General features: G+C 56.6%; 1 protein-coding gene across 6 annotated transcripts; it reads right to left on the bottom strand.

Moving 5' to 3' along the window:
* Positions 1–1160: 1160 nt before the first annotated feature.
* On the bottom strand, positions 1161–23897 carry SH3TC2 (SH3 domain and tetratricopeptide repeats 2). Of its 6 annotated transcripts, XM_087754134.1 has the most exons (22): positions 23633–23897; positions 23314–23492; positions 20674–20778; positions 18808–19062; positions 18622–18725; positions 16273–16389; positions 14986–15090; positions 14585–14712; positions 13544–13649; positions 13049–13192; positions 12721–12922; positions 11994–12067; positions 10994–11189; positions 9842–9978; positions 8832–8873; positions 7025–8728; positions 6730–6910; positions 5067–5217; positions 3742–3864; positions 3032–3182; positions 2190–2386; positions 1161–1827 (listed from the first exon to the last, which is right to left on the bottom strand). In XM_087754134.1, the coding sequence occupies exons 5-22, from the start codon at positions 18680–18682 to the stop codon at positions 1636–1638; spliced, it is 4011 nt and encodes a 1336-aa protein (XP_087610260.1). In that variant the 5' UTR covers positions 18683–18725; positions 18808–19062; positions 20674–20778; positions 23314–23492; positions 23633–23897; the 3' UTR covers positions 1161–1635. The 6 variants fall into 6 exon arrangements, with proteins under 6 accessions (XP_087610260.1, XP_087610262.1, XP_087610263.1 ...); XM_087754136.1 differs by lacking the exons at positions 18622–18725; positions 18808–19062 and having other exon boundaries at positions 23633–23896; XM_087754137.1 differs by lacking the exons at positions 18622–18725; positions 18808–19062 and having other exon boundaries at positions 20674–20756; positions 23633–23896.
* Positions 23898–27983: the final 4086 nt, after the last annotated feature.

The raw sequence follows: 27983 nt of genomic DNA, 5'->3' as shown, positions 1-27983 counted from the left end.
CTCAAATGGGATGAAGATTTACCTTCTCTGAGCTCAGGGCTGAGGCTCCCCTAATGGCATCGCAGGAATGCTTAGTAAACAAGCAGTAAACTATTCATTGCCCTGATGATGGATGCCTCACAGGGATTAGGAGGGGAAAATGAACTCGGTGTTTGTAAAGAGCAGCGAGGAAATAAATGTTCTGCATTTAGCATTTCCGAGCAGCGGAGCGCATTGGGGAGGGGGAAGGACTTGCAGCAGGGTCTCCCCGTGAAGCCCCAGCTGGGTGCCCGGCCACTGGCTGTCACAGCAAAGAGATGAGCTGGAAAAACTGCTCATTCCTCACTCTGCACCAGTCCAGACTGAAAACCCGGATCGGTGTCAGCCGGGAAGCAGCACCCGCCGCTGTGAGGCTGCAAACGTGGGCAGTTATTGCTCTCTGGTGGTGAGCCGGGCTGCGGAGGAGAGCTGCGTGCGGGCAGCGCTCAGGGGAAGCCTCCTTGGTGCCGCCTGCTCCCCCGCTGCTCCGCAGAGGAGCTTCTGCTTCTCCTCCAGCCACGGGGCTCAGGGCACCTGAAGGCAGCTTTGCTGCCTGCTGGGCGGCCGGCTTCTCCTCGGGCTGCCAATGGCCCGTGCAAAGGCAGTGCTGCCGCCTCTCCCCACCAAAATTCCCCTGTGCCCCGTCAGCACCCCTGCCCAGGGGGCTGGATGCGTGCCACGGCGCAGGCCAGTGCACTCAGCCCCGCCGTCTGCTCCCCAGTGCTCCTGTGTCCCGCGGGGCTCTGCAGCCCGGAGAAGAGAGGCTGGTGAGGTGCCGGGCTGCAACGCCTGGGCCGGATCGGGACCGACGGCTTTCACTGTGCAGGACCCATAGGGTGCTCACGCTTTAGCCGCTGAAAATGCACAGGGGCTGTGGGGCAGAAGAGGCCACCCCGGCTGCTCCGGTGCCAGAGCTGAGGCTGAACGGCAGGGCTGGGCGAGGGTGGGCTCTGCCGCCCCCGAGCAGCCGCCCACCTGCAGACGGGGCTTGGCCCTTGGCGAGGCTTGACCAGCCCCTGCCATTTCTCCTCCTTTCCCTAACTCTGCCTCTCTCTGCCAAAAGCTTTGGTACCAAAGAGGCCCCGGGCTCCGCAGAGGCACAGGTCACAGACCTCCGCAGAGCAGACAGGACAGACACCAGGTCGGAATAAATAAAGGAGTTGCTATTCAAGCTAAAACACATGTGGGTCGGGCTGAGCTGCCCCAGGGGCCTGAGGTGGGGGGGGCAGCTGGGGGGACAGGCAGGCACATGGCAGCACTCTCCTGTCCCTGTCCCGGGCAGGGCAGCCGCACTCCTGAAATGCCATCTGTTGCTCAGCCCTGCTGCACCGCACACTCCAGCACCACTGCCGGGGCCTCATCCTGCCCGGATGCTCAGCCTCGATGTGCCACCTGGGCTGCGGTGCACAGCCCTGCTCCTGGAAAATGAGGGCAGGGTCCCAAGTGCTTGGTCCCTTGCCTGTTGGGGACAAGGAGACCAAATGCTGCCAGCTCCTTAGGGTGCGGCGCAGGACCGCTCCTGGGCCGGTTGTTCTGGAGAGCACACGGACCCGTGTCGGCAGCACGGCACAGCGCTGCTTGATGGCTCGCACTGGAGTCCCTGGGGTGGCGGGCTGGTCAGACGACGTGGCCACCTTCGCTCAGCCACCTGGGCCGGTACGTGGCACAGCCCGGCGTGCCCTCAGGGCCCCGCAGGGCATCGGGGATGTCACCCAGCTTGGTGTGAATGAGGCCTTGCAACTCCTGGTCTCCCAGCTCGGTCGCTGCGGCGAGGGCCAGGAGGAAGTAGGCTGCTGCATCCTGTTCATCCTAACCGTAAAGGACAGGGCAGGCATTAGGAAGTGGTTTAACTGGAGGTCACAGGGTATAAGGGAGCTGGAGCAGAGCCCGGTGGTTCCAGGCAGAACCCAGTGACACCTGACTTCGTTGAAATGGGCTCTATATTGGTGCAGCTAAATGCCAGCACTTCTTTCCAAATTGCCTTTCCCCCTTCAAAGCCTGGTTCTGCCAGCACTGTGTGCATTTATTCTAAAGCTGCAGGTAGGATGGAGAGTCACAGGATGCAGCCATATGCATGTGTGGCTGCTCTGGCAGCAGATGCGATACTCCACCTCCAGCTCTCCATCAAGACCAGAGTGCTCAACACAGCAGCATGGAAAGAGGTTTCCTACCTTCAGTTTGTGCAGGGTCAGGTTGCCAAGGTGGCAATACACCTTGGAGTAGTACAGGGCCTCTCCAGAGCACTGCAGCAAGGGGGGACGCAAGGCAAGCGTCTTCAGGTAGCAATCTTCTGCCATCTCATACATATGCAGAAAATAGTAGACTGTAGCCAGGCGGTGGAACGCAACCAGCTCTTGCAGTTGGTCTCCTGGAAAAAGAGTTGCCGATACAGTCAGCCTGCAGTGCGCTCGCAGCACATCCCCAGCCCAGCACGCTGAGCTGCTCAGGGATGCATTTGCTCAGCAGCCTGGGGGAACGGATGCCTTCATAAGGAGACACTGGGTTTGAAGATGGTCCAGAGAAAACAGAGCCATGAGCAGGGCTGCTGATACCAAGGCTGGACAGATTGCCCAGGGAGTATATCACTCAACCAGGGGATTCCTTGGGTACTAGAAAGGGCTATAACAAGACTGGTTCCATCTCAGACATTTATGCTGGCATTTCGCCCATTCAAACTATTTCTGTAATGGGAAGGGATGAGTTTACCAGAAGCGCCAGGGCAGGGAGGAACTGTTCAGTCCTCCTGTGCCTTCATCAGACTTCCCGTGCTCCAGTGTAGCAACAACCCTCCGGTCAGTCAGTCCCACCACCGCCACGGCAGGGCTCTCCCATGTGGCTGTCATGCAGCTTAAAAAGGGAAGTGGCCTTAAAAAGATGTTACCCCTTAGGATACGAAAAGCTCTTATGAAAGCAGGAGATCCCCCTTTCTCGTGCACGCTGTTCTCGCCCAGAAAGGCGACCACCTCCGCAGGAGCCAGTGACTCCCCGTACCCTGCGGGTGCGCATCACTCACCGACCCTGATGCTCAGCCTGGCTGCCAGCGTGGCAAACTCCAGCGCCTTCTCGTAGCCCTGCAGCCCAATCTGCAGCTCTGCCAGCTTATTGAACAGCCGTAGCTCTGTCTTAGTGGCCGTTAGTTTCCTGGCCAGGGGCACAGCACCTCCCTGAGGAGAGGGAACAGTGAGTCCAGGCTGTTCCTGGAGGTCCTGGTACAGCACTGCCCACAGAGGGGTGACAGAGCAGCAGGAGATGGTCCAAGCGCTTGGCATGGCAGGCAGACGATGGGGTGGTTGAGTGCTGCAAGTTCAGGTTCTAGCCCCTTCTTTCCCTTGAAAATGAGTTTCATATCCCGGAGTGTGGTTCTCAAAACCTGAGCCTCACGTCTCTGTCCTTCCTTGGGTGCCTGAAGTTCTGACTCTAAGCATGTCCCCAGGAGCAACCAGCTCACACCTAACACTGCCAGGATTTGTAATGTGAGGACCCTGTTCCCACATCCCAAATGATCTCGGGGGTGAGCTGAAGCCATTGCAAAATATGTCTGTGCTCCAGGCTTCCCCGCTGCAGCAATGTTTGCGCTCTGGCACACTCAGAACCACCCCATCCCTCTGCACCCTCATCCCTCCAGCCTGGCCATGCAGCGCTGCAGCCAGCCCCGAGGCAAAGCTCCCCACGGCCATCGCCTCGCGGGGACGCAAAGACAGAAATGCTCGGAGGGATCAGTACCCTATAAAACTCCACCGCTCGATCTCTGTTTCGGCTGCCATTAAAAAAGGTATCGCCTGCTTTTTCATAAAGATCCATGGCCAAGGAGAAGTTCTGGGATTTCAGAGCAGTCTGAATGGCTGCCTAGAAGGAAAAGGAACTGGAGTGAGACTTGGAAAGAGACATCTGCCCATAGACATTGCTGTGATTAAATAAAACCAAGTCATACCAAGGTACACTAACTTCTGGGAAGAACAGTTATTTGTGCCAATTATGCACTTGGCCCTGGTGCCATCTGCCAGCCAGAACGTGTTGTTCCTTACACCATGACAATTTATCATTGTCAGTGACCTTGCCTGGGAAGGGGCCCCTCAGGGACTCGGACATGCCCTGCTGAGATCTGGTGGCAACTGGCCCTTCTTAATGGGAAGCCACCCCTCCTTTAGCCCCTGTCTCCCTGCTGAAACCATGAGCCAGGGAGGCAACGATGGCTCTTTGTTAGGGGCCTCAGATCTCCCTTGTGAGCACTAGCAAACAGGCTGATGCCAAAGCCACCAGTTCATTTCATCCAGCTCACAGAGCAGCCACCCAGTCCCAGTCACTCCCAGTCTTACCAACCTGATTTAGGGGCAGGCTGGTGTGGCTGATGGGAAAGGCTTCTATCCTTGTTCCCACCAACGTGTACCTCAGTCATCCAGCCCCACCAGTTCAGAAGTGATTCTGGGGTAACAGAGGGAGGACCCAAAACATCCTCTACGTGTGTCCAGATTTGCTGGATACCCCAACTCAGCGCAACCCCAGCAGACCCAACAGCCTTCTGCTCTGCTTACTCTGGCCATGTGAAAGGATTTCCCATCTTTCAATAGAAGCTGCTCCCTGAATGAAGGAGCCCTAAGATTTTATGAGCTGCTCTTCCTCTTTGCAGCTCAGCTGAGAAAATAATGCTAGAGATGGAAAGAAGCCAGTAGTCTTCTACTCAAAGAAGTCTCCAAGCATTTCCCTGGCACCTTATCCCTTATCTATGTGTATTTCAATGGGAACTGGTCACCTGGCACCTCCAGCTTCCTTTGGCACTCCTATATCACTTTCTTACTCAATAAATTCACTTACTTTCACCCAAGAAACTCTAAACCCAGTGTATGGAAGGAAAGATAGGAAATTTAGTGCCAGATAGTGCATGAGTGTAAGGCAAGAGCTCCTCCTTCCAGCAGCAGGTTTACACTGCTCATAAAAACTTTCCCTTCCAGGTCTTCCAGCCCCAAAAGGGTCCTACCAAACCACAAAGCTGTGATGGGAATGCAGCCAGCCAGGTGAGAATGGGACTACTCCAGCCACCTCCCCCATACCTGAAAGTACATTTCCACCAGCTCATCTTCCTGCATAAGATAGTAGAGCCTTCCCGCCTGCAGCCAGGCCTCTGCTGCTTTCACAGTCTCTTCAAGGTCAATGAAGATCCTCAGACTCTGTTTGGTGCAGTCCAGGGACTGTCTCAAAGCCCTGTGATGGTAACGGGCAGAAAGCCATTACAGAGAAACCACAGGACATCCCCAGCAATCAGCTGCAAAGCCACCACACCACCTCCCCTTTGGCAGTCCTGTCTTCTCCTCCTACAGTTGCTAAAGGTTAGGGACAAATGGACAGCCACAGCTCTGAGCAATGTGTCCTGGCAAAATCGTGGAAGTCTCCATGCTTCAGTGCACGTGTGCATCGTCTGACAACCTTCAACCAGTCTGGGACCCCAGTGCTCAGCACAGCCCCAGGGCAGCCCACTCCCGAAGGGGCTGCTCCCCACCCCTGCTCGTTTCAGCTGATAAAGAGGGTTTTGTCCAGGTCATCTGCAAACCTTATTTGCCCCCCTACACTAAGCCCTAAAGTCACTCCCAGCTCCACATGGGAGCGTAGGCAGGGGGTGCTTGCACCTTCATTTTCCAGACAGCATCTGGCACCCAAACCCACATCTCTGCCTGTTGTTCGTCCCTCGGTGCAGCCAAAGCGGCAGATCTGTGGCCACATGTGCAAGACCTTATAGCTCCTTCTCAAGCCCCTGCTCAATAGAGGACAAAGGGACAAGCAGCAGGACGAGCCAGCGGGTTGGAGACGCTGCCTGCAGAAGGCAGCTGTGGCGAAGGGAGCGCCGGGCAGGGCCCAGGGCACGTTTGTTTGCTTGGTGCCTCGCCTGCTGGCAACGGGGCTCCAGCTGTCCTTCGAGTCCAGGGTATGGGGTGCTTTGTGATCCTAAATAGCACCGTCCACATGACAGGCGTCTGCTTCCTAAATTCCTTCCCTCTGAACTCACTGTGACCTAGCATGGGAAGGTTAACATCCAAGTTAATGACAGCCCCTGCCCATTTGTCCTTCTGGGACATGGAAGCGAGGTCTCCACTATTTGACACATTTGCCTTCAAAGACTGAAGAAAGCCTGTGGTCTGTCCAGGTGTCTTTCTCTCCCCTCCCACCTAATCTAATCAGTCACCTGCATGTGTCAAGCGGGAGATGGAGAGGCGAGCTGATACGGGGTCTTAACTACCTCCTTGGGGAAAATATTCCAGCAGAGATAGGAAGGGCAGACTCAGCAGCTGGAGGCTGAAGCCAGACTTATTCAAATAACAGATAAGGAACCTCTTTTTACTGGTGAATGGTGATTAATCACTGGAATAACCCTCCAAAGGAAGTGATGAATTCCCTGTCGCTGGGTCCCCTCTGATCAAGGCTGGATCTCTCTCTGGAAAACTGTGTTTGGCCAGACCCCAGTTCTGCCCCAGCTAACAGTCTGGCATTCGCCTGGCTGTCGCAGCACTCTGGTTGACATTGAACTATTCCCGTCTTCACCGCGCGGCGACAGCTCGCAAATCTCCGCGGCTCACTAAGCCGCGGCCTGTCTGCGGGGCAGCTAGAGCTACCACACACCTTCCCCACCTCTCCCGAGGGACGCCCCAGGAAAGCCACTGCTTTTGCTTTGGGTGAGCAGGGACCCCACTCCAACAGCATCTACACACAGACAGGACCTACTCGGATGTGCCCAAAGCCTGGTAGAGCTGGCTGAGGCTCTGACGGACATTGCCTTCCATCTCTCTGTCTTGGAGCTGTTGTGCCAAAGATACCCAGTGCTCATGGTAGGTAATGCAGGCCTGGAGATTGGGGGACACTTTGCTGTAGAAATGGCAGAGAGACTCAGTGATGTGAAGCTGACCTGCATGGCACAGGGAAGGGAAAAGGACAGGTCAGGGGGCGGCATTAGGGATCTGTCAGGGTGCTGCACAGAGGTGAATGCTGCCCTGGTTCCCGCCAGCAAAGCTGTACTCACTCCTCACGTTATGCCACTTCAGGGCAAAAACCAACGCCAGTTCATAACAGAGTTTGCCATCTTCCATCCTCTGCCTGTTCACCATGGCCCGCGCTAGCCACAGCAGCACCCGCACCAACTCCATCTCCAGGTCTTCGCTGCCCTGGAGCTCAGCGTAGAGCTGAGCTGACTGGAGCAGGTAGAGCTCAGACAGCTGGCTCGCCCCACGGGAGAGGCTCAGCTGCCCCAGGTTAGCCAGGGCGATAGCCTGGTTCCTCTTGTTCCCGGTCTCCTTGGCTTTGTGCAGGGCCCGGAGGTAGTGCTCTGCAGCCTTTCGCACCTGCCCTTCTCCTTTGAGGGCAATGGCCAGGAGATTGTGCACGGCTCCCCCCTGAGTCACGCTGTCCGTCCTGTGCAGAGAGCGCAAGAGCTGCCACATGATGTCTGCAGCTGGGCCCGGCTGGCTGTTCAGGAGATACATCCACCCCAAAGAGAGGGAAGACTCGAAAGCTTCCTCCTCGCCCATCAGCCTGCTGAGGGTTACGGCCGTGGCTGCGTAACAAACTGCCCCGTCCAACACGCCGTGCTGGAGGTACATCCTGGACAAGATGGCACACAGCGTCCTCTGCATGGGCACAGCTCTGCTCTCGCAGGAGAAATGCAGCGCTTGCTTGAGATAGAAACAAGCCAGTGCTGGGATGCTGCTCCTCTCCAGTTGGCTTCCCAGCAGTTTGGAAGTATTTTGGAGGATGAAGCCAGCTCTCCAAATGGGTGTCGGTGCCCCCTTGATGCCATTGGGAACAAACAACCTGGCAGAAGCCAGTGCGATATTTGGCAAGTACTTCTTGTCGTACAGGTAGCTCAAGATGGGAGTGGCATCCAGTGGCACAGAACTAGTGTCCGGGCTGAGTAAAGTGGTGGTGAGACATTGAAGATGCTCAGTAAAGGGCAACACTTCATCATTTTTGCCCAGCTGTAGGAAGAGCTTGACAATAAGGAAGCAGACCCGTGCCTCTAAAGGAGCGTTACCCACAGCAATGGCTTCCCTCAGGACGTACATCATGACCTCCAGCTCATTCTCAGAGCTGAAAGAGCGGCCAGGCAAGCAGACAAGCAGGGCCACCGTTTTTCCCAGCAGGGACAAGAACTTGTGCTTCATGTTCTGTTTCAAGTAGATGGAGGCAAGGTTCACGTGCAACGCAGCCAGCAGGGGCAGGTCCCCAAACCCCCTGTCCAGGATGCTCATGGCTTCCTCAAAGTAGACTCGAGCCTGGGAGAACTTGACCTTTCTGATGCAGAGCTTACCCAAGAGGAAACAGAGCCTGACATGAGCCCAAACTGAATGAGTCCTCTTGGCCCAGTTCCTGGACGTCTCAAGGTACACGACCAGTTCATCCTCATCAGAGAAACCATAAAAGGTGGAGTTGAGAAAGGAAAAACTGATATCATAGAGGCTTTGAAAACTGGGCACGTAACTGTCTTGGTTAAGGAAGGTCAATATGGGGTTAAAGACATCAGCATCTTCCATGTGTCCAGCATTCAGGTCAATAAAGAACTTGGGATCATCAAAATCATCCAGCTTCTCCAGGAGAACATCTTCCAACGTAGCAGGGGCTGATTCACTCCCCGGGCTAGACAGTTCGGAGGTGCTAGTCGTAGCCAAGCCGTTTATTTCCTCCCAAGACTGGAGCAGCTGGATATCTTTGCAGCCATGGAGAACAGCCTCTGGAAGGGACAGGCAAACCACGGTGGGATGTTTCCCCGTGTCAAAATTCACCCTCAGAAGTCATCATAAAAGCATCCCATTCTGTCCCCTCCACATACTCACCTGATGGCACTTTCGGGAACATGGCTGTAGGTTCAAAACCATCTACACAAAGAGACAAACAGAAAACAAAAAGCCCAAAGCCTTGGTCAGTGTTCACGTGCAGATGCAGTGCTCAAACCTTATAGAGATCTCCTGCTGCTCTGCTAAGCCCCAGACCCGTATGTGGGAGAGCAGGCGCCCTTCTGGCTGCAGACACCACATGCAGCTGCAGTTTCAACCCTCCGTCTGCTGGGGCTTGGCTCCATGTAAGACCATGGAGAACAGCTTTTAGCTGGTGGCAGGGTGAGCACCAGTGACATTATAGTTACCTGGGAACAAGCAGGTCTTATTTTTCACAGGTAGAGTTTTATCAGCTCTGTCTCTCTTGTGCCTATTCAGGGGTTTCAAATAAGTGTCTGTCTCTGACAGGCTCTACCCTGGGCTCATTGCACCTGAGCTGGCTGGTCTGGGAGGTCCCCTGAACCCCGGGGATCCCAGGCTCAGCCCTGCATGGCCACATGGTGCTTCTAGGTAGTGAGAAGGCAAGAAACAGAGACAGAGAAATTAGCTGTGGTCCAAAAGCCACACAGCAAGCATAGAGAAACTGAGAAGAGCACCCAGGAACCCTGACCTCCTGGCTCCTGCTGTGGGCATGGAGACGATGCCACCTGCCACTTTAGCGGTGCATCCCCCTCAGTACACACCCAAAGGTCAGACAGCAGCAGGGGACCTGCTGTAGGCAGGGACCTACAGCCAGGATCAGTTGAGAGCAACATCTGCCGGGGTGAAGCACAGCTGAGGAGCTGCCCTGGAAGCAGAGAAGACCCCTGCAAACTGCAGTGTGGGGAGGCCCAGCTCTTGAGGGCATCTACAACCTCCACGACCAGGCTGAGCAGAGGGCTTGGAGGCTGCCTCAACCACAGCACTTGTCTCCCCTGCAAAGCCCTGAGCCGGAGCTCAGCGTCTAGAGAGACACTGCCCAGCATTGCTCTCCCTGGGGCACTGGGCACACGAGGAGAGGGGAAACTCACCCAGCCGGTACACAGAGGTGATGTCGGTGCGCGCCAGGTCACCGAGGAGGGTGGCGAAGTGCTGCTCGCCACCATTGCAGGGGATGTGCAGGAGTGGGGATTTTTCTTCTTCGCTTAGAAACGCCAAGCCCTTTTCCCTAGGTTGAGGCAGACATTGGGGAAAACAGTCAGTGTCTCCCCATCCCCTGACACTACAGCTGTCCTGTGGGATGGAGACGGGCTTTCCCATCCCTCCTCTTCCTCCCACCAGCAAAGCTTTGCTGCAGATGGATACCAGAGTCTGGACACCTTCCCCATCAGGGCTCTCAGATCCAGCTCCTCCATGGAGGAACTGATGGGTGCCAGAGGGAGGAACCTATTGCTCTTTTTTTTTTTCTCCAGAAGCCCTTTCTGAGGCCAGAGCATCATCTGATCTCCACTCTGTTCTCTGTAGTGTCAGAGAAAAGTGCCTAAGATTTACCTTGAGTGATCCTGACCCGAGAAAGCCCAACGGACCTAGCAACAGGTTAAGACCCCATCCTCCCACACACACTCTTGGAGAAAAAGCCTTTTTGGATGGGTATTGAACCAGAGCTATGTCTTTAAGCCACCAACAAAGACAACTGCCTGCGTCATCAGAGCAGGGTTGTGTCCCCCTACCTCCCCAGATAACTCTTGTCTGTGTCCTTGGGAGGGTGTTTAATTCTGCTCCAGGAGGAACTCTGCCAGCGGTCATTCTGCCTCGACAGGCCACAGAAAGCAAAGGGGCAGAATCGCTCTCCCCACCCTTGCCAGCCTCACAGCCCCTCAGACAAAGCTACAAAGACAAGAACATTTCTAGGTGAAACTGTGAAGCCAGCTTGTCTGGTACACAGGTGTCCAGGACTGCCTTACCATAAAGGCAGGTCCAGCCCAGGGCCAGATCTGTTCCTCTCCAAGAGTCACCTGAGGCAAGGGAAACACGATTGCTTTGTCTGGGCAGAGACTCCTGCAGCCTGTTGGCAGCAGAGCCTGGCTGAGGCCTCTGGACAGACCTCAAAAGGATCCTCTATGAAGGCCTTGCAAAGCAAATTACCTGCCCTAGACTCTCACATAGCCCTGAGTTTGGGCTTGGAGTCTTCCCTTCACTTTCTCCTGAGTTTCAGTTAATCTAGGCGGTAGCAGTAAACTTACAGAGGTTCGCAAGCCTCGGGATTTATGTATCGGGTTGGGACAAAGCCGATGCTCCCATTGCTGAGGGATTTGCCCACAAACCATGGGAGTCCTGGAATGAGGAAGCCAATGACTTCTATGCTGTCTCCTTTGGAGAAACTCAGTTCATCCCATGCGGCTCCTCTGTGGTCCTCTGTGGCTGTGCACCTGCCTTTGACTGGGAAACCAAGGCAAACAAGGGCATTTCAGTGTGAGGCCACCGTTAAAACTTCCTCGCTGGAAAAGACTTGGGCAAGGAGAGGCCACGATTCTGCTTGAGAAGGCTGCCTCTCTGTCCCCTAAGATTTATTGTGCTCTCAGACTCAGACCTCTGCAGTTTCTTCTTGAGAAGAGGATTATAATAAAATATACAAGCGGCATGGATAAACACCACACAGCCAAAGACTGAAACCTCTGAGAGCTGCAGCATGGAAGGTGGCTGGAACCATGGAGTTCACAGAAGCTGCACTGTCTCACCTCTCTGCCAGGAGTGAAATCTTTAACAGCACAAATGTCCATCACACTACGCGCCAAAAGCACGCCTGCAGTGACCTTGCATGTCCAGCATGCTCCGAACAGTGCCCGTGTCTGGGCAGGAACGGCCTGGGGCTAATGGGTGAATGGTGGGCACAGGTTTCATGTGCACACTGGTGGAAGCCTAATTATTTAAAACTTTAGTCCTGAAAGTATTAAAGGACAGATAAAATTGCAGTAGAACAGAAAAACCCAGTGGCAGAAGGATGCCATCAGCAGCCCTCTGTACTCTGTGTTCTTCAGATCGCCCTTCTAAGTACGTGCAATTTGCAAGCTCTGTTCTCCATTCCAGAGAGTCCAAAGCTGCAGTATTCCCGTAGAGCGCCTTGCAATGGAGTGTCATTGTCGGAACAAGAGATGAGCCCTTTGCATTTGTGGCCAAACCCAGGTTTGCAAGAGCCGTGCCCTCCCCTGGGAAGGGTAGCTGCACTGCACAGGTATCACTCACCAATTGCCTGAGAGGTTGTCCCACCGATCTCCTGGGAGATGCCAAAACTCACAGCGTAATTCTTCAGGAACCACCTGCAAGGCAAAGGGGAACCACACTGGTCCTCTCTGAGCAGCCCTGTCCTCAGGTCACCACCAGGGATGGTCTCGCACAAGCAGGACAGATGTTCTGTCCCCTGGGAGTGTTGGAGCTGCTACGGAGCACAGCCAGCACGGCCAGTCCAGTAATTCCTTGTAATGGTGTTACTGGGCACGGAGGGCAGTTTGCACCTCACAACTGCAGCCTCACACCACATGGTAAGAGCAGGACAATTTTGCCAGCCGTAAGGAGGATTTCACCGTGTGAGTACAAGAGGAGCTGCGGGTGTCTTTGAGGCTCAGCCTGGTGTCCAGTGCGAGGCCCCGCTTTGACTGGCATTACCTAAGTCTTGGGCTATGTTTTTTCTCCCAGTTATTCACCTGTAGATCACAAATAATCTCATGTATGACCTAAATCAATACCATACAAGAATGGTATCTGAAGTACGTCCTTGCTCTATCCCATTAACGGGACCTGGGTTGGTTCCAGTGGTTGTCTTTATGCATAATGTATATCTTCACAAAATTATGTAGCTCTTGCGCATTGCCAGAGGCAAGAGCAGTTTCTCACCCCAGGCCTGATGCTAGCTCATATATCAGGATCAGGAAAGAATCTTGGCTTGAGCACTATTAATTGGCAGTCTACTTACTGGTAAAATGGGTGAGGTATTGGCTCTAGAGCTGTCACGGGCACCAGGCCTCGTTGACCTGTCAGTAAGGACGTCCCTTCCCACTTGGACTCCTCTCCAACGTTCTTCACGTGGATCAGCTCATTCTTGCAGAGCTGCAGGCCTTCCTCTCCCTCCTGCTGCAGCTGCCAGCCACCGGGCGCTGCTCTGGAAAAAAAGTTACCTGCAGATAGAAAGAGTCACGCCCAGGTCAGTGGCATCAGTGCAAGACATAGCTCAGCACAGGGCTGCAACACAGCCCCGCTGAGATGCTTGTGAGGAAGTCCCTACATATGCAGTCCCTCCGCACCTTCCTGGAGCAGCAGACCCATATATATGGTGGCCAAGCGATCTTCATCCACAGTAACTCTGATCTCTGTGTCCTCCATCAGAGCACAGTTTAGCCAGTACTCCTGGTCAAAGAGAAGCTGCTCCAAGCAGCTGCCCACATACCCTAAGAAACAAAGAAAGCAGTGTTAGCACCCTCCTTCACTGGGCAGGATGAAGTGCTCTTTGGATGTCTCCCAGTCTGCCATCTGCAACCGTGCTGTGAGGCAACAGCCTCTAATTCTGTCTCCATCCCCAAAATGCAGTAGAGGCATTACCCAAAAGGCATCCTCCTGGCTCTCTTTCACTGATCCAGACAGTGGTTTCATAAATCTGTAGATGGACACCAAGGTCTTCTAATTCATATTCTTTATCTGTCCACCCTGTTACATCACTGTTTTTTTGGTGTCAAAGAATACCTTCTCCAAAACTGCATCTCACGCTGTCTGTTTACATCTCCCACACCTTGAAAACATACCTAAAGTCAGATATGTGGAAAACTTCCAGACTTCTTCTACAGTTTTGAAGGTGAGGAGGAACCGATCCTCCTGTGCTTGCATACAGACCAGCCTGGCTGACAGCTCCTACACACAGAAGACAAAGCACGATTAAGGGGCAGTCCTGGGACTCTGGCAGGGGGCCTCCTTTGTCAGTGTGGGAATAATATTAGACCCTGGAATGAGACTAGGCACTCATTTATTAGCATAGTTGATACTGAAGCTGTGCGAGTTGGTTGCCTGGGGCTAAGGGGAGGGTGATCAGCCAGCTGGGTCCTTCAGCCAAGGGAGATGGAGTACCGGCAGCGACAGGGCGAAGAAGCTTCATCTCCTCCTCCAAACCTTCTCCCTCGTGGCGCACACCAGAACCACTGTGCTTTTGAAACCCAGACACCTGAACCATGCCACGGGAGGGCTAATGTTCAGTCAGGACAGGCACAGCTTCCAAACTGCAGCTCTGAGGCTGCCTGGAGGGAGAAGCTCTCCTTTCACTGTTGCTGTCCCTAGTATGTCTGCATGGTTCCAGGTCTTCTGGGAAGCTCTGCAGGGAGCCCTGAGGGGCCAGGGCCTTAAAAGCCAGGAGGGAAGGAGAGTTCAGTCCAGGAAATGTCTCTATATCTGCAGTGATTGTTCTGTATAAAGCCCAATACTCTGAGAACCCCTGTGCACGTCCAGAGATGCCACCTCCACCGGGGACCTGAGTCTGGCACACAGCTGTGGTGATCCCAGCCCTGTGAAATGCCAGCTATTTAGACTCATGCCAGGGCTATCTGCACGATCCCTCAGGCAGCGCAGAGCCTCCAATATGAGGGTCCTAACACGAGGCTCAGCTTTGCATTTGCCTGTCACCTGTTACCGGTTTGATTCCCCCATCATCCCAGTCCCCTACAGGGTCCCCATGTGCAGGAACACACCCAGCAGCAGCCTTGGAGGAGCTTCTCTTTCTCGGCTGGGTTTGGTGTCCCATCACACATCCCATCATGCCAGGAGCCTCCCAGCACATGCCGAGGTGGGGCTCCTACCTTGAACAGGACACAGACGTCTCTGTCATCACTCTCCAGGGCCCACAGCTTCTTTCTGGCTGCTTCCTGGAGCTGGGAATTGAGGCACTGGGAGGAGCGGCTTTCAATGGAGAAGAAGAGCGAAATCTCTTGAAAAGGAAATGTGTGGGGTTAAGGGGGAGAAGGAGCTCCATGCCACACAGAGCTGCCTCCGCCACGCTGCCTCCCTGTCCCCAGCCCCACCAGTGCCTCCAGCCCTCGCCTGGTTGCGATGCTCAAACGCCACAAACCCAGCCTGTCATCCCCCTCCAGCAACAAAGATGAGAAACTCAAGGGATGACAGGGGGTCGGTTAGCTGCAGTGCCAGGCCTTGCTACATTCAACCACTGGAAATCTGGGTGATGCCAAAGGCAGCATCTTACCTGGTGGAAAGCCCTCCCCAACAGCCAGCAGCACTGAGGAAGGGTCTGGCGAGCCTTCTGCTGCCTCCGTAGCGGGGTCGCTTGGCTCCGATGCCCCAGCCTTACCTAGCAAGGAGGGGGGACACAGAAGAGCTGCTGTCAAATTTTGTGGCAGAGGTCTATGATATTCTGCCTAACCATGCCACCTGAAAGCAAAGCCCATGGGTTGCACTGCAGATCTGGCTGGGGACTGTGTGAATCTGGTATCACCGTAAAATCATGCTCAAGGGTGGAGGCAAGGTCCATGGGATTGATGTGTCCTAACTACATGATACCCTTGATGACTGGCTTCCTTCTGGTGCTGGAGTGGCTCTGAAGTGAGGGGACCTTCCCTCCTTGCCCTTGGGACAGACCCTCACTGAGCAGATCTGGTAGAAGGATGACCCCGTGACACAGATTTTTTTGGAGGAGACCTCAGAGCGAGAGCACTTCGCCAGCACAGGAGAGCCAAGGGCTTAGAAAACTCTGCTCATCAATTTGACAGTCAAAATGAGATTTTTCTCCCCTGCCTGCTCTGGTCAGTGTCTGAAATCCAAGCTGCATTCTCTCTGCTTCACACATCATCAACTATTGCCATAAAGGATTCGGGAGCTGAAACTTTAGCTGGTAATTATGTTAATGAAGGCTGAGGCACATAGCAATCCAGCTTGCTCTTCCACAGCTGTATTGGCTGTGGAGGGATAACAAGATTAAAACCCAGTTTTTGTCAGTAATCAGACTGGACTTGTAAGACAAACATCTACCCAGAGATCTGGAGCTGGAACGTGCAGCGGCCTTTGTAAGTCACTTCTGTGGCCATAACTATACTCCACAGTTCTTTTTATTGAGCCAGCTTTGCTAGTCAGTCAAAAAAACTGTTATTTGCATGCAGAATTACAATCCTTATTTATAGTTAGCAGTAGAAAAGAATGGCCCAAGGCTGGACATGTAATGAATGAGCTTTTCTTTGAAAGAAAAGGCTCTACATTTCTCAACAGCTGATTTGAGCACACTTAACAAAGGACTTCATCCAGCAACTCCGTCCCCTTCCACACATGGGGGAAACGGAGACGGGGAAGCGAAACGAGCCAGAGGCAGAGCTAACCCCGAGCTGGCTCCTGCCTGGGCTGGGCTTGCCTTGCCTGCCAGCGCTTCACTCCTCCCTCCCTTCCTCTCCTCCCTGCATCCCGGCAGACCCGGGCGGGCTTCGCTGGGTTCGGCAGGGCCCGGTGGGCAGGGGCTGGGCCCCCCTTCCCCGGGGACGGGTACCTGATGCCATGGTCTTCTCCCGCCACCATTTTCCCCGGCGCTCGGCTGCAGTGCGCTGCAGGCGGTCCCAGCAGGGCAGGAGCACGGGTGAGCGGCAGCAGGAGTCACACTCTTCACCTGGGGAAGATGGGTGGTGGGGAGAGGAGTTCAGACCCCCAGCAGAATGCTCCCCGCCCGAGGGGTCCGCATATGATGTGCCGAAGGAGGTGGCAGGTTGGACACCGCTCATGCCATCTCTGCCAGCGGCATGACAAAGCATGCTGGTGGGTCTCCGCAGAGCCAGGCAGGGGCCAGGGCTCGCTCGGGTGAGACGAGAAATGGGTTTGCTCCCCGTGGCACTCACCGATTCAGTGTTTATTTTTGTTTGGACCAGGCTCAGAAAGGGAACTGGGAGCTTTTTCAAGAGACCAATTGAAACTGCTGATGGGGAGTTGTTCCCAGTCGTGCCAGTGACTCATTTACCTCCCCGGTGCCGAAGCATTTTGTAACAGTGGGCAGGAAACAGCCCCAGCCCAGAGCCGAGCGCAGGTCCCAGCCCTTGGGGCTGCAGTCCTGGAAGCCGGGGCTGAGGCGCTCACGGCACCCGCTGGCACCGGCTCTCCCAGGGGACACGTGGCCACAGCCGCTGGCCCTGAGCCACCTCCCTCCTCCCGCCCATTAGCACAGCCCCGTTAGCTCATTTGGGCACGCAGGTATGGGAATCGCCCCTCAGAGGCTGGCAGCACCCCATGGGCTCTACAAGCCTTGCGATGCTTGGGGTGCTCCTGGGCAGCAGTGGCAGCAGGACAGGGGTGGCAAGCGGGCTCCTGAAAAGCCAACACCATGGGAATAAACCAAACCCCTGAGTCATCCTCTCCCCTCCCTGGCCAAAATGCCCTGCCTCGTTCCCCATGCACCCAAATCTAGTGACACAGCAAGTGCCCAGCAAGAGGAGGGGACACCAGTGGCCATCTCAGGAAGGGCAGGCAAGCAGCCAAAGGGAGCCACTGCTCAGCGCAGGAGTCTCCCCAGCAGCCCCAGCAGCAGGGTGAGCTCTGCAGCCACAGGTCTCGCAGCCCCACTCGGAGCGGGGCTGTGGCATCCCCAGGGGCAGCTTACCTGTGCACCCCAGGGACAGGTCCTGGTGCCAGGGGGTCCCCAAGCAGCAGCCCATGTGTCCAGCAACACCGCCAGCCCCGAGCCGGCAGGCTGCTGCTGCGCTGGCAGGGGTGAGCGCGCCGCTCGCTGCCCGGCCGGCACCGCGGCTCAGCCCCAGCCACAATGCACAATGCGCCTTTTGACCGGGCACCGTCTGCCAGCGAGGTGGGGGCGATGGGCACAGATTCAGAGAATGGCTTGGGTTAGAATCATGGAATCATAGCATCATTTAGGTTGGAAAAGACCTTTAAAATCATCAAGTCCAACCATTAACCTAGCACTGCCAAGTCCACCACTAAACCATGTCCCTAAGCACCACATCTACCTGTCTTTTAAATACCTCCAGGGACAGGGACTCAACCCCTGCCCTGGGCAGCCTGGGCCAGTGCTTGATAACCCTCTCAGTGAAAAAATATTTCCTAATATCCAACCTAAACCTGCCCTGGCGCAGCTTGAGGCTGTTCCCTCTCGTCCCATCGCTTGCTCCTGGGGAGAAGAGACCGACCCCCCCGGCTCCAACCTCCTTTCAGGCGGTTGCAGAGAGCGATGAGGGCTCCCCTCAGCCTCCTCTTCTCCAGGCTGAGCCCCCCCAGCTCCCCCAGCCGCTCCTCCCCAGCCTTGGGCTCCAGCCCCTGCCCCAGCCTCGCTGCCCTGCTCTGGCCACGCTCCAGCCCCTCCATGGCCTTCGTGGGGTGAGGGGCCCAGCGCTGAGCACAGCATTCGAGGGGCGGCCTCACCAGTGCCCAGCACAGGGGCACCATCACCTCCCTGGTCCTGCTGGCCACACCATTCCTGATACAAGCTAGGATGCCACTGGCCCTCTTGGCCACCTGAGCACACTGCTGGCTCATGTTCAGGCGGCTGTCGACCAGCACCCCCAGGCCCTTTCCCGCCGGGCAGCTCCCAGCCGCTCCTCCCCACGCCTGCAGCGGTGCCTGGGGTTGTTGTGCCCCAAGGGCAGGACCCAGCCCTGAGCCTTGCTGACCCTCACCCAGTGCCTGGGCCATCGACCCAGCATGGCCAGGGCCCTCTGCAGAGCCTCCCTGCCCTCCAGCAGATCAACGCTCCCGCCCGACTGGGTGTCCTCTGCAAACTGACTGAGGGTGCACTTGATCCCCTCGTCCAGGTCATCGATAAAGACATTGAACAGAACGGGCCCCAGTACTGAGCCCTGGGGAACGCCACTGGTGACCAGCCACCAGCTGGATTTACCTCCATTCACCACCGCTCTCTGGGCCCAGCCATCCAGCCAGGTTTTGACGCAGTGAAGCATACGCCTGTCCAAGCCGTGAGCAGCCAGTTTCTCCAGGAGAATGCTGTGGGAAACGGTGTCAAAGGCTTTACTGAAGTCCAGGCAGACACCATCCACAGCCTTCCCCTCATCCACTAAGCGGTCACCTTGTCACAGAAGGAGATCAGGCCGGTCAAGCAGGACCTGCCTTTCATAAATCCATGCTGACTGGGCCCGATCCCCTGGCTGTCCCGTACGTGCTGTGTGATGACACTCAGGACGATCTGCTCCATAACCTTCCCCAGCACCGAGGCCAGGCTGGCAGGCCTGTAGTTCCCTGGATCCTCCTTCCAGCCCTTCTTGTAGATGGGCATAACATTTGCCAACCTCCAGTCAACTGGGACCTCCCCGGTGAGCCAGGACTGCTGACAGATGATGGAAAGTGGCTTGGTGAGCACCTCCGCCAGCTCCCTCAGTGCCCTTGGGTGGATCCCATCCGGCCCCATGGACTTGTGTGTGTCTGCGTGGTGTGGCAGGTCGCTGACCATTTCCCCTTGGATTATGGGGGCTTCATTCTGCTCCCTGTCCCTGTCTTCCAGGGATGGAGATTCTCCTTAGCCCTCCTTCTGTTGCTGATGTATTTACACATAGAAACATTTTTATTGCCTTTTACGGCAGTGGCCAGATTAAGTTCCAGTTGGGCTTTGGCCCTTCTACTTTTCTCCCTACATAACCTCACGACATCCTTGTAGTCCTCCTGAGTTGCCTGCCCCTTCTTCCAAAGGTCACAAACTCCTTTTTTTCCTGAGTTCCAGCCAAAGCTCTCTGTTCAGCCAGGCCAGTCTTCTCCCCCACCGGCTTGTCTTTCGGCACATGGGGACGGCCTGCTCCTGCACCTTGAAGATTTCCTTCTTGAAGAAGGTCCACCCTTCCTGGGCTCCTCTGCCCTTCAGGGCTGCCTCCCCGGGGACTCTGTCAGCCAGGCCCCTGAACAGGCCAAAGTCTGCCCTCCGAAGTCCAAGGTGGCAGTCCTGCTGAGTCCTCCCTTACTTCTCCGAGGACCAAAAACTCTCTCATTTCATGTCATGGTGTCTCACCACCCTCATAGTAAAGTAAAGAATTTCTTCCTTATATCTAATCTAAATCTATGGCCTTTCCATTTAAAACCATTACCCCTTATCCTATCAGTACAGGCCCTAGTAAAAAGCCTCTCTCCATCGTTCCTATAAGCCCCCTTCAGGTATTGAAAGGTCTCCCCGGAGCCTTTCTCTCAGCCTTTCTTCCTAGGAGAGGGGTTCCAGCCCTCCGACCATTTCCATGGCCGTCCTCTGGATCTTCTCTACCAGGTCCACGCCTTGTGCTGGGGGCTGCAGAGCTGGATGCAGCACTCCGGGGGCCCTCATCCCACCGGCTGGCCCCGCTGCCCTGTGCTGGCCCCACCGCTGCCCCGGGCTCTGCCCTCGCCCTTGCCTTTGGGAGCCTGTTGCCTGCCCACGTCGCACATTCCTCTCATTCCTCCCGCCAGCTGCGGCACAGGGACCCCGTGGTCTGCCCAGCCTGCCCGAGCTTCCAGCTGGCCCCTCCGGAGGGCTTCAGCGCTGATCTCCCCCTGCCTCCAAGGGCGACCCTGTTCCTGAGGCTGCTGCAAGCACCTGCCTCACCTGCGGGGAGGCCCCGCTGGGGCTCCTCCAGCGTCCTCCCTCCGGGGCTGGTGGTGCAGCCCTTCCTGGACCACCTTCCTGCCCGGCACAGCCGCGCTCGCCCTGTTTCACAGCAAGGGCAGCTGGCAGCACCGCCTGCTCCACGCTAACCTCAACAGAGCAGAGCTACGTCCAGCCAAGCCACAGATGAGTCCTCTGCAAGCACAGACACTGTGGGCTCCTGCGGGGCTAGCGGGGCTCATCTCATCCCTGAGATCAGAACTGTCTGAACCCCAGGTGTGAACCCCAGCAGGGACCGATTTGGCTGCTGTGCGGGATCCCCTGGGCTGCCCAGGATGGAGTCTCAGTCCCTCTTTGCTCACATGCTCTGACCTTCCCCAGCCTCCAGGAGCAGGACTCAGGACCGGCTGCGTGGTCTCACTGCGCTCTGGGTGGCAGATGTCTGGAGAGCATCCCTAGGGAAGAGCAACACAGCCCCTGCAAAATGAAAACCAAAAGGGCAAGGGAGAGAAGTCACAGGTAGGGAGGTCTTTTAGGGGTGGACCTTTACTTCAGCAACCAGGCAATGCCAGTGCCACCACATCAGTGACTCGTTTGCTGTGGTGTGCTCCAGGAGCATTGCTGGCTCTCCCAGATGCCCAGGCTGCATCCCAAAGCCTTGAGCTTCTCCAGTGGGTAATTTCTCACCAGACAGACTGCTGTGCCATGACAGGGGCTGCCAGGCACCACTGCAATACCCCTAAAGCAAAGCATGAGGAGTAGCCAGCTGTAGGACAGGCTGTGGCAGGATGGAGTCCATGTTCATGGAGCTGGCTGGGAAACTTCTAACAAAAGTGAAGTCAAATCAAAAGGCTTTGCAGGGAGGGTTGCACCGAGCGAGGCACCAGCCTGCCTGCCCAGGAGAAGGCTGAAAGAGTGGGGATTTCTGGTCCTCATCGGGAGACACCAGATGTCGAAATGTTGGGGTTGCCTGGAGAAGGGACCATCCTCCTCATCTTCCTCACTGCAGCTCACCTGCCCTCCTGAGCCCCAGACACTAGGTTGCAAAGCGCTGCAGTTCTTTCCTGGTGTGCTAAAGTCAAGCTGATGTTTCCTGTGCAAAGCTGCACAGCTGCGAGGACCTGCACGGCGGTGAGCTGCTGGGACAGGCCGGCGCTGCCCTCCCTGTGGCAAGGACACTGTCTGTTCCTGCTGCACACTGGCCCGGGAAAGCTCCGCATTTAGAAAACTCCCCCAGTCGACCTAGGGATGCTCTGAAGGTGCAGGAACCGGAGGGGGAATTCAGATTTGGGTTTTGGCCTGCCTGCCTGTGCTCAGAGCACACTGCCCAAGTTTCTGTGATGAAGTCAGGCACATCTTTACATGGCAGATGTTGCTGGTTTGAGCCCATGTTGTCAAAGTGCTCAGTGCTCAAAGAGGGCAGGTATTTGCAGACAAAGCTTCTTGCTTCATTCAGAATGCCGTTGGTTTTAGCATTACCTGCTCACCAATTAGCATCAAATTCTTCTACGCAGGGGAAAATAATATTTTTCTTTTTTAAATCGATACAACATTGTTTCATTTTCTAAAGAAAGATGTCTTCATTTGTGCTTTTGAAATTTCTTTTTGCTTTTAAGTTTACCTAGATAACTTAGTGACCAAACCCACCCCTCTACAAGCAAAGACAGCAGCCTCCTGTTTGGCCTAAACCATAATTTTCCTTTTGGCCAGCAACCCAAAAACCTCCTGTCTCACTCCCTACCTCTCTGCTTACCACCCCTGGATCTCCCCTGGAGAGCCCCTGTTGCAGCAGCTGAAGCCCTCAGCCTGGTCTCCCTGGAAAATCCTGGCCCTAATAAGTACAGAAGCAATGTCTCGGGTGTCTCAGCCTGCGCTGGCTGGGGGTCTCTGCCTGTGCCAGCTCTCCAGGGTCTCTGCTCCCTTTGCAAACCCGGTGTAGCCATGCCAGCCGGGCAGCCTCTGCAGGCAGAGCACCAGCGGGCCACGCTTCCCTCCCCAGGGCACGGAAGGGGAGGCAGGGTGACTGTCCGGGCACCCTTTGTCGGGGGGACGTAGCTGCTGCAGACACTGTCAGTCTCCGGGGCTGTCACGCAACAGCACCCTTCCCTGGGACCAAATCCGCTTTGTTAAAACCTTTGTTTGTCTGCTGGGATTTCTCCTGTCATTCTCCTATCAGTTCTTGGGTACAAAGGAGCCAAACCAAACCTATCCTTCCCCAGCGTGCTCGTGACCACCGGATCTGAGCCTCAAATACAGTCAGGACCAAAAATGCAAACTCTCTGCCCCAACCTGGATTTGTGCAGCCATTTCCCTGCACTGGACTGCTCCAACCACCTGTGACCGCCACGTCCCGGCTGTGTTTGCTCAGTTGGGGACGAAGGGCACAGGCATGCGACCGGCACTCAGAGAGAGCCCTGGCACGGCGGCTGCAAGGCAGAGCGGTGCAAGCGGCTGTACTGACCTGCTCCTCCTCACGCACCTGCGTGGGGCCCCTCGCTCTGCTCCCCGGCACCGCTTTCCTCCCAGAGAACTCTTGGCCACGAAGCTCCGACCTCTTCAAGCCAGGTCTCCCGAGGGAACGCTGCCGGTGCCGGGACGCGGCGCGCGCCAGTGCGTGCACACAGGGCTGTGTACGTGTTCGCAAGGCAGGGGAGCATACCCAGTGCCGCCACTCCCTTGCACGAGGAAAGGAATTTCTTCCAAGAGCAGCTTATCATCTTGGGAACCTCCGCTTCCCAGCAGAGCTGCTGGTGTGGAGGTCAATGAGTTACCCGGAGCTATGCTATAAACAGCCCGGCATGCCGGCAGACCGCCGGCTCCCCAGGGGAAGCACGAACGCCCAGGCACCACCTTCGCCCCGGCTCTGCAGTAAACAAGATCCAGTGAGGCTGCCCACGGGCACGGCGTCAGGGAGCAGCTGGGGCTCTGCTCAGCCCGAGCGTGGCCGCACCGGCCGCGGCTCCCTCCTGTCGCAAGCGGCTGCTTTGCATGAGCAGCCTTTCCCGGACTCACCTGTCCCCTGCTCCCGGCTCCAGCGCTGCGTCCTTGGGGCTCGGGACCGTCTGTCCTCGCTGTGTGCCGACTGCCTCCGCTCCAGCAGAGCCTGGGGAGAGGCTCTACCTGCACCGCGGTTTGGGCATCCCGGGGAGGTGGCAGAGGCGCTCAGCTCCGAAAACCCCTTCTCTGACAAACTGCAAATACAGACACACAGAACAAGAGATCTGTGGACCCAGCAGTATTTGTGCAGCCCGGCTAAACTCCACAAGCAGGGCTAGCAGAGAAAAATACAGGGACTGTTTTTTTTTTCTTTTGAAAACAATGAAAGAGTTACCATCAAGCTTTTCTAATATTCCTGTTTCCTTCTGGGAGTGCTCAGAAGTTGACCATTCCTTGGCAGGTTCAAAACGAAGCCTCCTTGCTTTTCACTTTGTTATTTAAAAATGAACCTGAAAGAAAAAGGAAGTCAGCCTAAACCTGACTTCAGTCGAGGAAAAAAGCAAACAAACAAGATGAAACGTTTTGTTTCAGGTCAAACAAACTCCTGTTTCATGTTTTTGATTCTCTGACATGGGTGGGGGGACCCATTCTGGCGTTAGGTGCAGCAGCACTTTCCTTTCCTCCTCTGAAAGCCCACCCCGCCCGAGCACCGGCTGCAGCCGGAGGAGCCGCGGGGACGCTGGCAGGAGCCAGCAGGGCCAGCGGGGACATTTCCTCATTCTTGCACTCTCTGCTTTTGCTTTCACCCTCTGCAAACGGGCGCAGAGCGGTGATAAGCACCTGCCCGCACCGTGTCCCCCCCGCAACCCCGGGCCCTTGGGGCTGCACGCCAGCGCCTGCCTGCTCGGGGGGGGGGGGGGACAGGAGCATGGGAGAGAGCAACCTGCCCCCACGTACCTCCATGCATGCCTTCGCAAGCCCAAGATGGGGTGGCCTTGGGACAGCGTCTTTCCTGGTGTGCCAGCAGCTGGGGGCAGCTCGGGAAGGAGGGGGTTCACGCATGGCTGCAGGACACAGGGCAGGTGAAACATTTTGCAGCAAAACCGGCGTGGCGAGTCACGGAAATGCAGCCGGACAGGCCTGGCTTTAAGATACTTGTTTTTGCTGATGGCCCTCACTCAAGACTTTTCTTCCACCTCCAAGGCCCTTCCTTTTCTCCATTCTGTGCTGCACATGGCAATCCAAAGCTGCTGCCTGCACCGGGAAATTTGCTCCATCCTGCAACTAAAGGGTTAAGCGGGCTCCGGAGCTGAACTAAGCTGAACTCAGCGCTTAATTTTCAGAAGTGCTGAGGCCTGCTCCTCTCACATTGTTTTCAGCCAGAGGCGGAGGAAGTAAGGGCTCTTGGAAGACAGACGGCATGTGTCAGCCGTGCCCGGTGGGTCAGACAGCTGGGACCACCCTTGCAGCGCGGACAGCGGCCGCCCTGCGCCGGAGGCAGCCCGGGCTGCTGCTTTGAGGTCTCCTCCTTGCCATTGGGGTGTGAACCCCCAGCAGCCTCCCCGCTCCCGCCTGCGGCTCTCAAACGTGACCACCGCTTCAAAGGCAGCGGCGCGGCGTCACCGCCCAAGGGAGCCTCCAGACTGCGCGGAGACAGAGCCAGGGAAGTGGAGGCCGCAGATAAGGCGTGGGAAGGAAGAAGGACGGACCAGAGCCAGCCAGCTGAGCTCTAGGGTTTGAAGATTGCTGCAGCCCCTGCCTGGCACTGTGTTGCTGAAAGGAGCCTTCTAGTTCACCCTTGTGCAAACATCTTGGGTTTTTTCCAGTTCAGCTTGCAGGAAGGTTTGGAGGCGTCAGGGAAAGCCCCACTGTAATAATCCATGTGCAGGTGTCTCAGAGGCGCCGCGTTCGCTATAGAGAGCTCAACGATAAGGTGTAGGAGAGTGGCAAGGAATAGCAGTCGCAAACATACAGCCCCACGGTGCTGCCTCTCAAAGCCTTTTCGAGCTCTTTTGATCATTGCATCCGTTCCTCGCCCACCCTGCCCGCAGCAGTCACGGCTCCAGCGCGCTGCCTCGCTCGGGCACCCGCGCCCAGGTGCGGGCAGAGCTGCAGCACCTTCCAGCACCATCACTGCTTTGGCAATGGTTGCAGGGGGGACAGCCACAGCATCACACGTCAGAGCAGTTTTTAGGTACGGGACTCTCAGACAAAACCTCCTTCTGCCTCTAGAACAGCTCCTTCCAAGGTCGCAGAGGTAGCCCGGACCTCACGTCCTCTGTGAGATCTGAACTAACAGCTCGTGAAACCCTCGCGCGCCCTCGGGATACTCCTCCCAGCTCCCTCTGACTCCTGTCAGGTCTCTCCTCTCTGCGCTACGACAAGGTTGCAGGGATGAGGGGTGGGGTGCCGGGCTCTCCGCCCCAAAGCAACTCCATCCTGCACAAGGACGCCTGCTCCCCAGCGGAGGGCACGAGGGGACATGAGGAGATATGTCATGAGCTTCTGACGTTCCCAGCTTGTCCCACATCCCCAGGCAGCCCAGTCCCAGACCCCTGACTCTCCTGGGATGGAGCAGGGGCTGCTCTCCATGTCACCTGCAGAAGAGGAGCCCTTCCCACCACGCCTCTGACCAGTGCCTCCCCCAGAGCCGTTGTGCCCCCTCTCACCTACAACGCCACTTTCTCAGCTCTCCTACTGCCGCAAAGCCTGGTCCTGCCGTGCACCCAGCCAAGATAGCCACCCACCCCCGAATCAGCCCCACAAGGACAGACTCACAGCTAGCAGCCAGATCCACCCACTCTTCACAGCAGAAGAGGGTCCCCAGGTGATGAAAATTGTCCCCTGGCCACCTGATCTCTCTTGGCTAATGGAAGAGGTGCTGCAAAGAGGTCCCCCAGCTCCACCCTTCCTGCTGCCCCATCCAGTCACAGCTTCTCTCCTTGGCCTCTCATCCCTGCTCTTCTCCTAGACTGGAAGTATCTCTGCCCAGCACTGGCCAGAACCTTAAATGGCCTGAACCCTATCAATAATGCAGGAGAATTGATGGCAGGTAGCTTGTAGACAGCTGCCAGCCTCTGAGGGGCACCGAGACCTCCCTGAGTATGGCCAGGTAGGACCTGGGGTGCAGATGAGCGCCTGCAGCCCACGTTGGGGTGCTGAGCTCAGGCAGGACCTACGGGGAGCCCTCATGCCTCACCCACCTCTCTGGACCTGGAGCGACCTGAAGGGGATCCTCTCTGCTGGCCCACGTGAGGTGGCTGCTCACTGGCCAGAGGGACACAGGGACAGCGCTGGCCGGACACAGGGACAGCGCTGGCTGGACACGGCTGTGCGCAAGTGGCCGTCTCAGCCTTTGCACCGTGGCCGCCTATGTGCTGGACAGGTTTTCCCATGGCCCCAGGTAGCCCAAGGCTATCAGGCTGTGCTGGGGACAGCAGAGGAAGGTCTCTCTCCTGTGTCCCCTGTGTGTTGGGGAGCTGCTGCTGAGCCCAGAGGCTGTGCTATTCCCGTCCAATAAACTGGAAAAAGGTGGCACTGTGCCTTTCTTTGTGAAGGTGCTTGGAAAGCCGTTGCATCAGGGCTACGTGCCTGAGAGGGGTGAATCTAAGCTGTTTTCCTGCAAGTTGCAGGCTGGTCTGGGAGCCGCTGGCGTGCAGCTGCTGGCCGCGAGGCACAAGCCAGGCGGCTGCTCTTCCCCCGGGGGGGTGCGCAGGGCTCGTGTCAGGGCACTGCGGCCGGTGCCGGGCCAGAGTGGAGCAGTGGCCACTTGTCGGCAGAGTGGAGATGCTTGAGAGCATTGAGGCTGGGGCTCTGCTGTCTGGGACCCGCACAGCCAGCGTTGGGAGCGCAGCCCTGCTGGGACTCGCTGCATCGCCCAGCTCTTCGCTGCAAGAGGGGGAATCGGCTGAAGGGCCTGCTGGGAGACTCCCGTCACATCTCCCGAGGTGGGTTTGGGATGCAGACCTCCAGCATGCAAATCCCACTGCTTCCGCAGGCTTGCAGATGGCAGGGCGTGACAGCATCTTCGACCTCCCTGGGAAGGGCAGAGCTACCAGGACTGGCAAGCATCACCTCTGAGGATCTCATCCCAGCTTTGAAATAGGAATGCCCAACCTCTGCCTTCCCTGCTGTGCCCAGTGTCACCTGACGGGATATTGTGCTGCTCTTCAGGCTCGCCGTCCCCCCCAGCAGCCCTGCAGCCCCACGGGAGAGCTCATGAGCTGGTAGCTACCAAGCCAGCAGATGTGCACAGTGCACCCGGGCTCTCCCCCTCCTGCATATTAATTGTCAGAGCCATTAGATGGCAGCAACTACCGCACCACCAGCATCCCGCTCCCCACGCAGTCCCAACTTTGCAAAAACGGCTTTGGAGTCAGGCCCCAGCCCTGCTGCCTGCAGCCCCCGGGCACCAGCAGCCTGCACCTGGTCCCCAGGGAGGGCCCCAGGATGGGGCAACAACCCTGGGATGGGGCAAGCGCTGTGGGACTGCAGAACTGGGCTTGCAAGGGAAGACGAGGGAAGGCTCCGACGTAGGGGACCAGCATCCCGAGCAGCAACGTCAGGCTCAGCGGGGACACGAGTGCAACCAGAGGACACCTCCGGGGACGATGACTCCCTGGCGTCCATCTGCAAGGGCCTGCTGTGAGCACACGGCTGGGAACCGCCGGCTGCTGACTTGCAAAAGCCAGCCTCCATGCACCGTGCTAACGAGCAGCCAGTGAAGCCACGCTCATTTCCAGCGG

Source organism: Nipponia nippon, unplaced genomic scaffold (genome assembly GCF_047370975.1).
Source record: "Nipponia nippon isolate SJK-2023a ecotype South Korea unplaced genomic scaffold, ASM4737097v1 scaffold_17, whole genome shotgun sequence".
In the NCBI taxonomy this organism is placed as follows: domain Eukaryota; kingdom Metazoa; phylum Chordata; class Aves; order Pelecaniformes; family Threskiornithidae; genus Nipponia; species Nipponia nippon.
The sequence above is the reverse complement of the archived record's forward strand: the minus strand, read 5'-3'. Positions and strand labels throughout refer to the sequence as shown.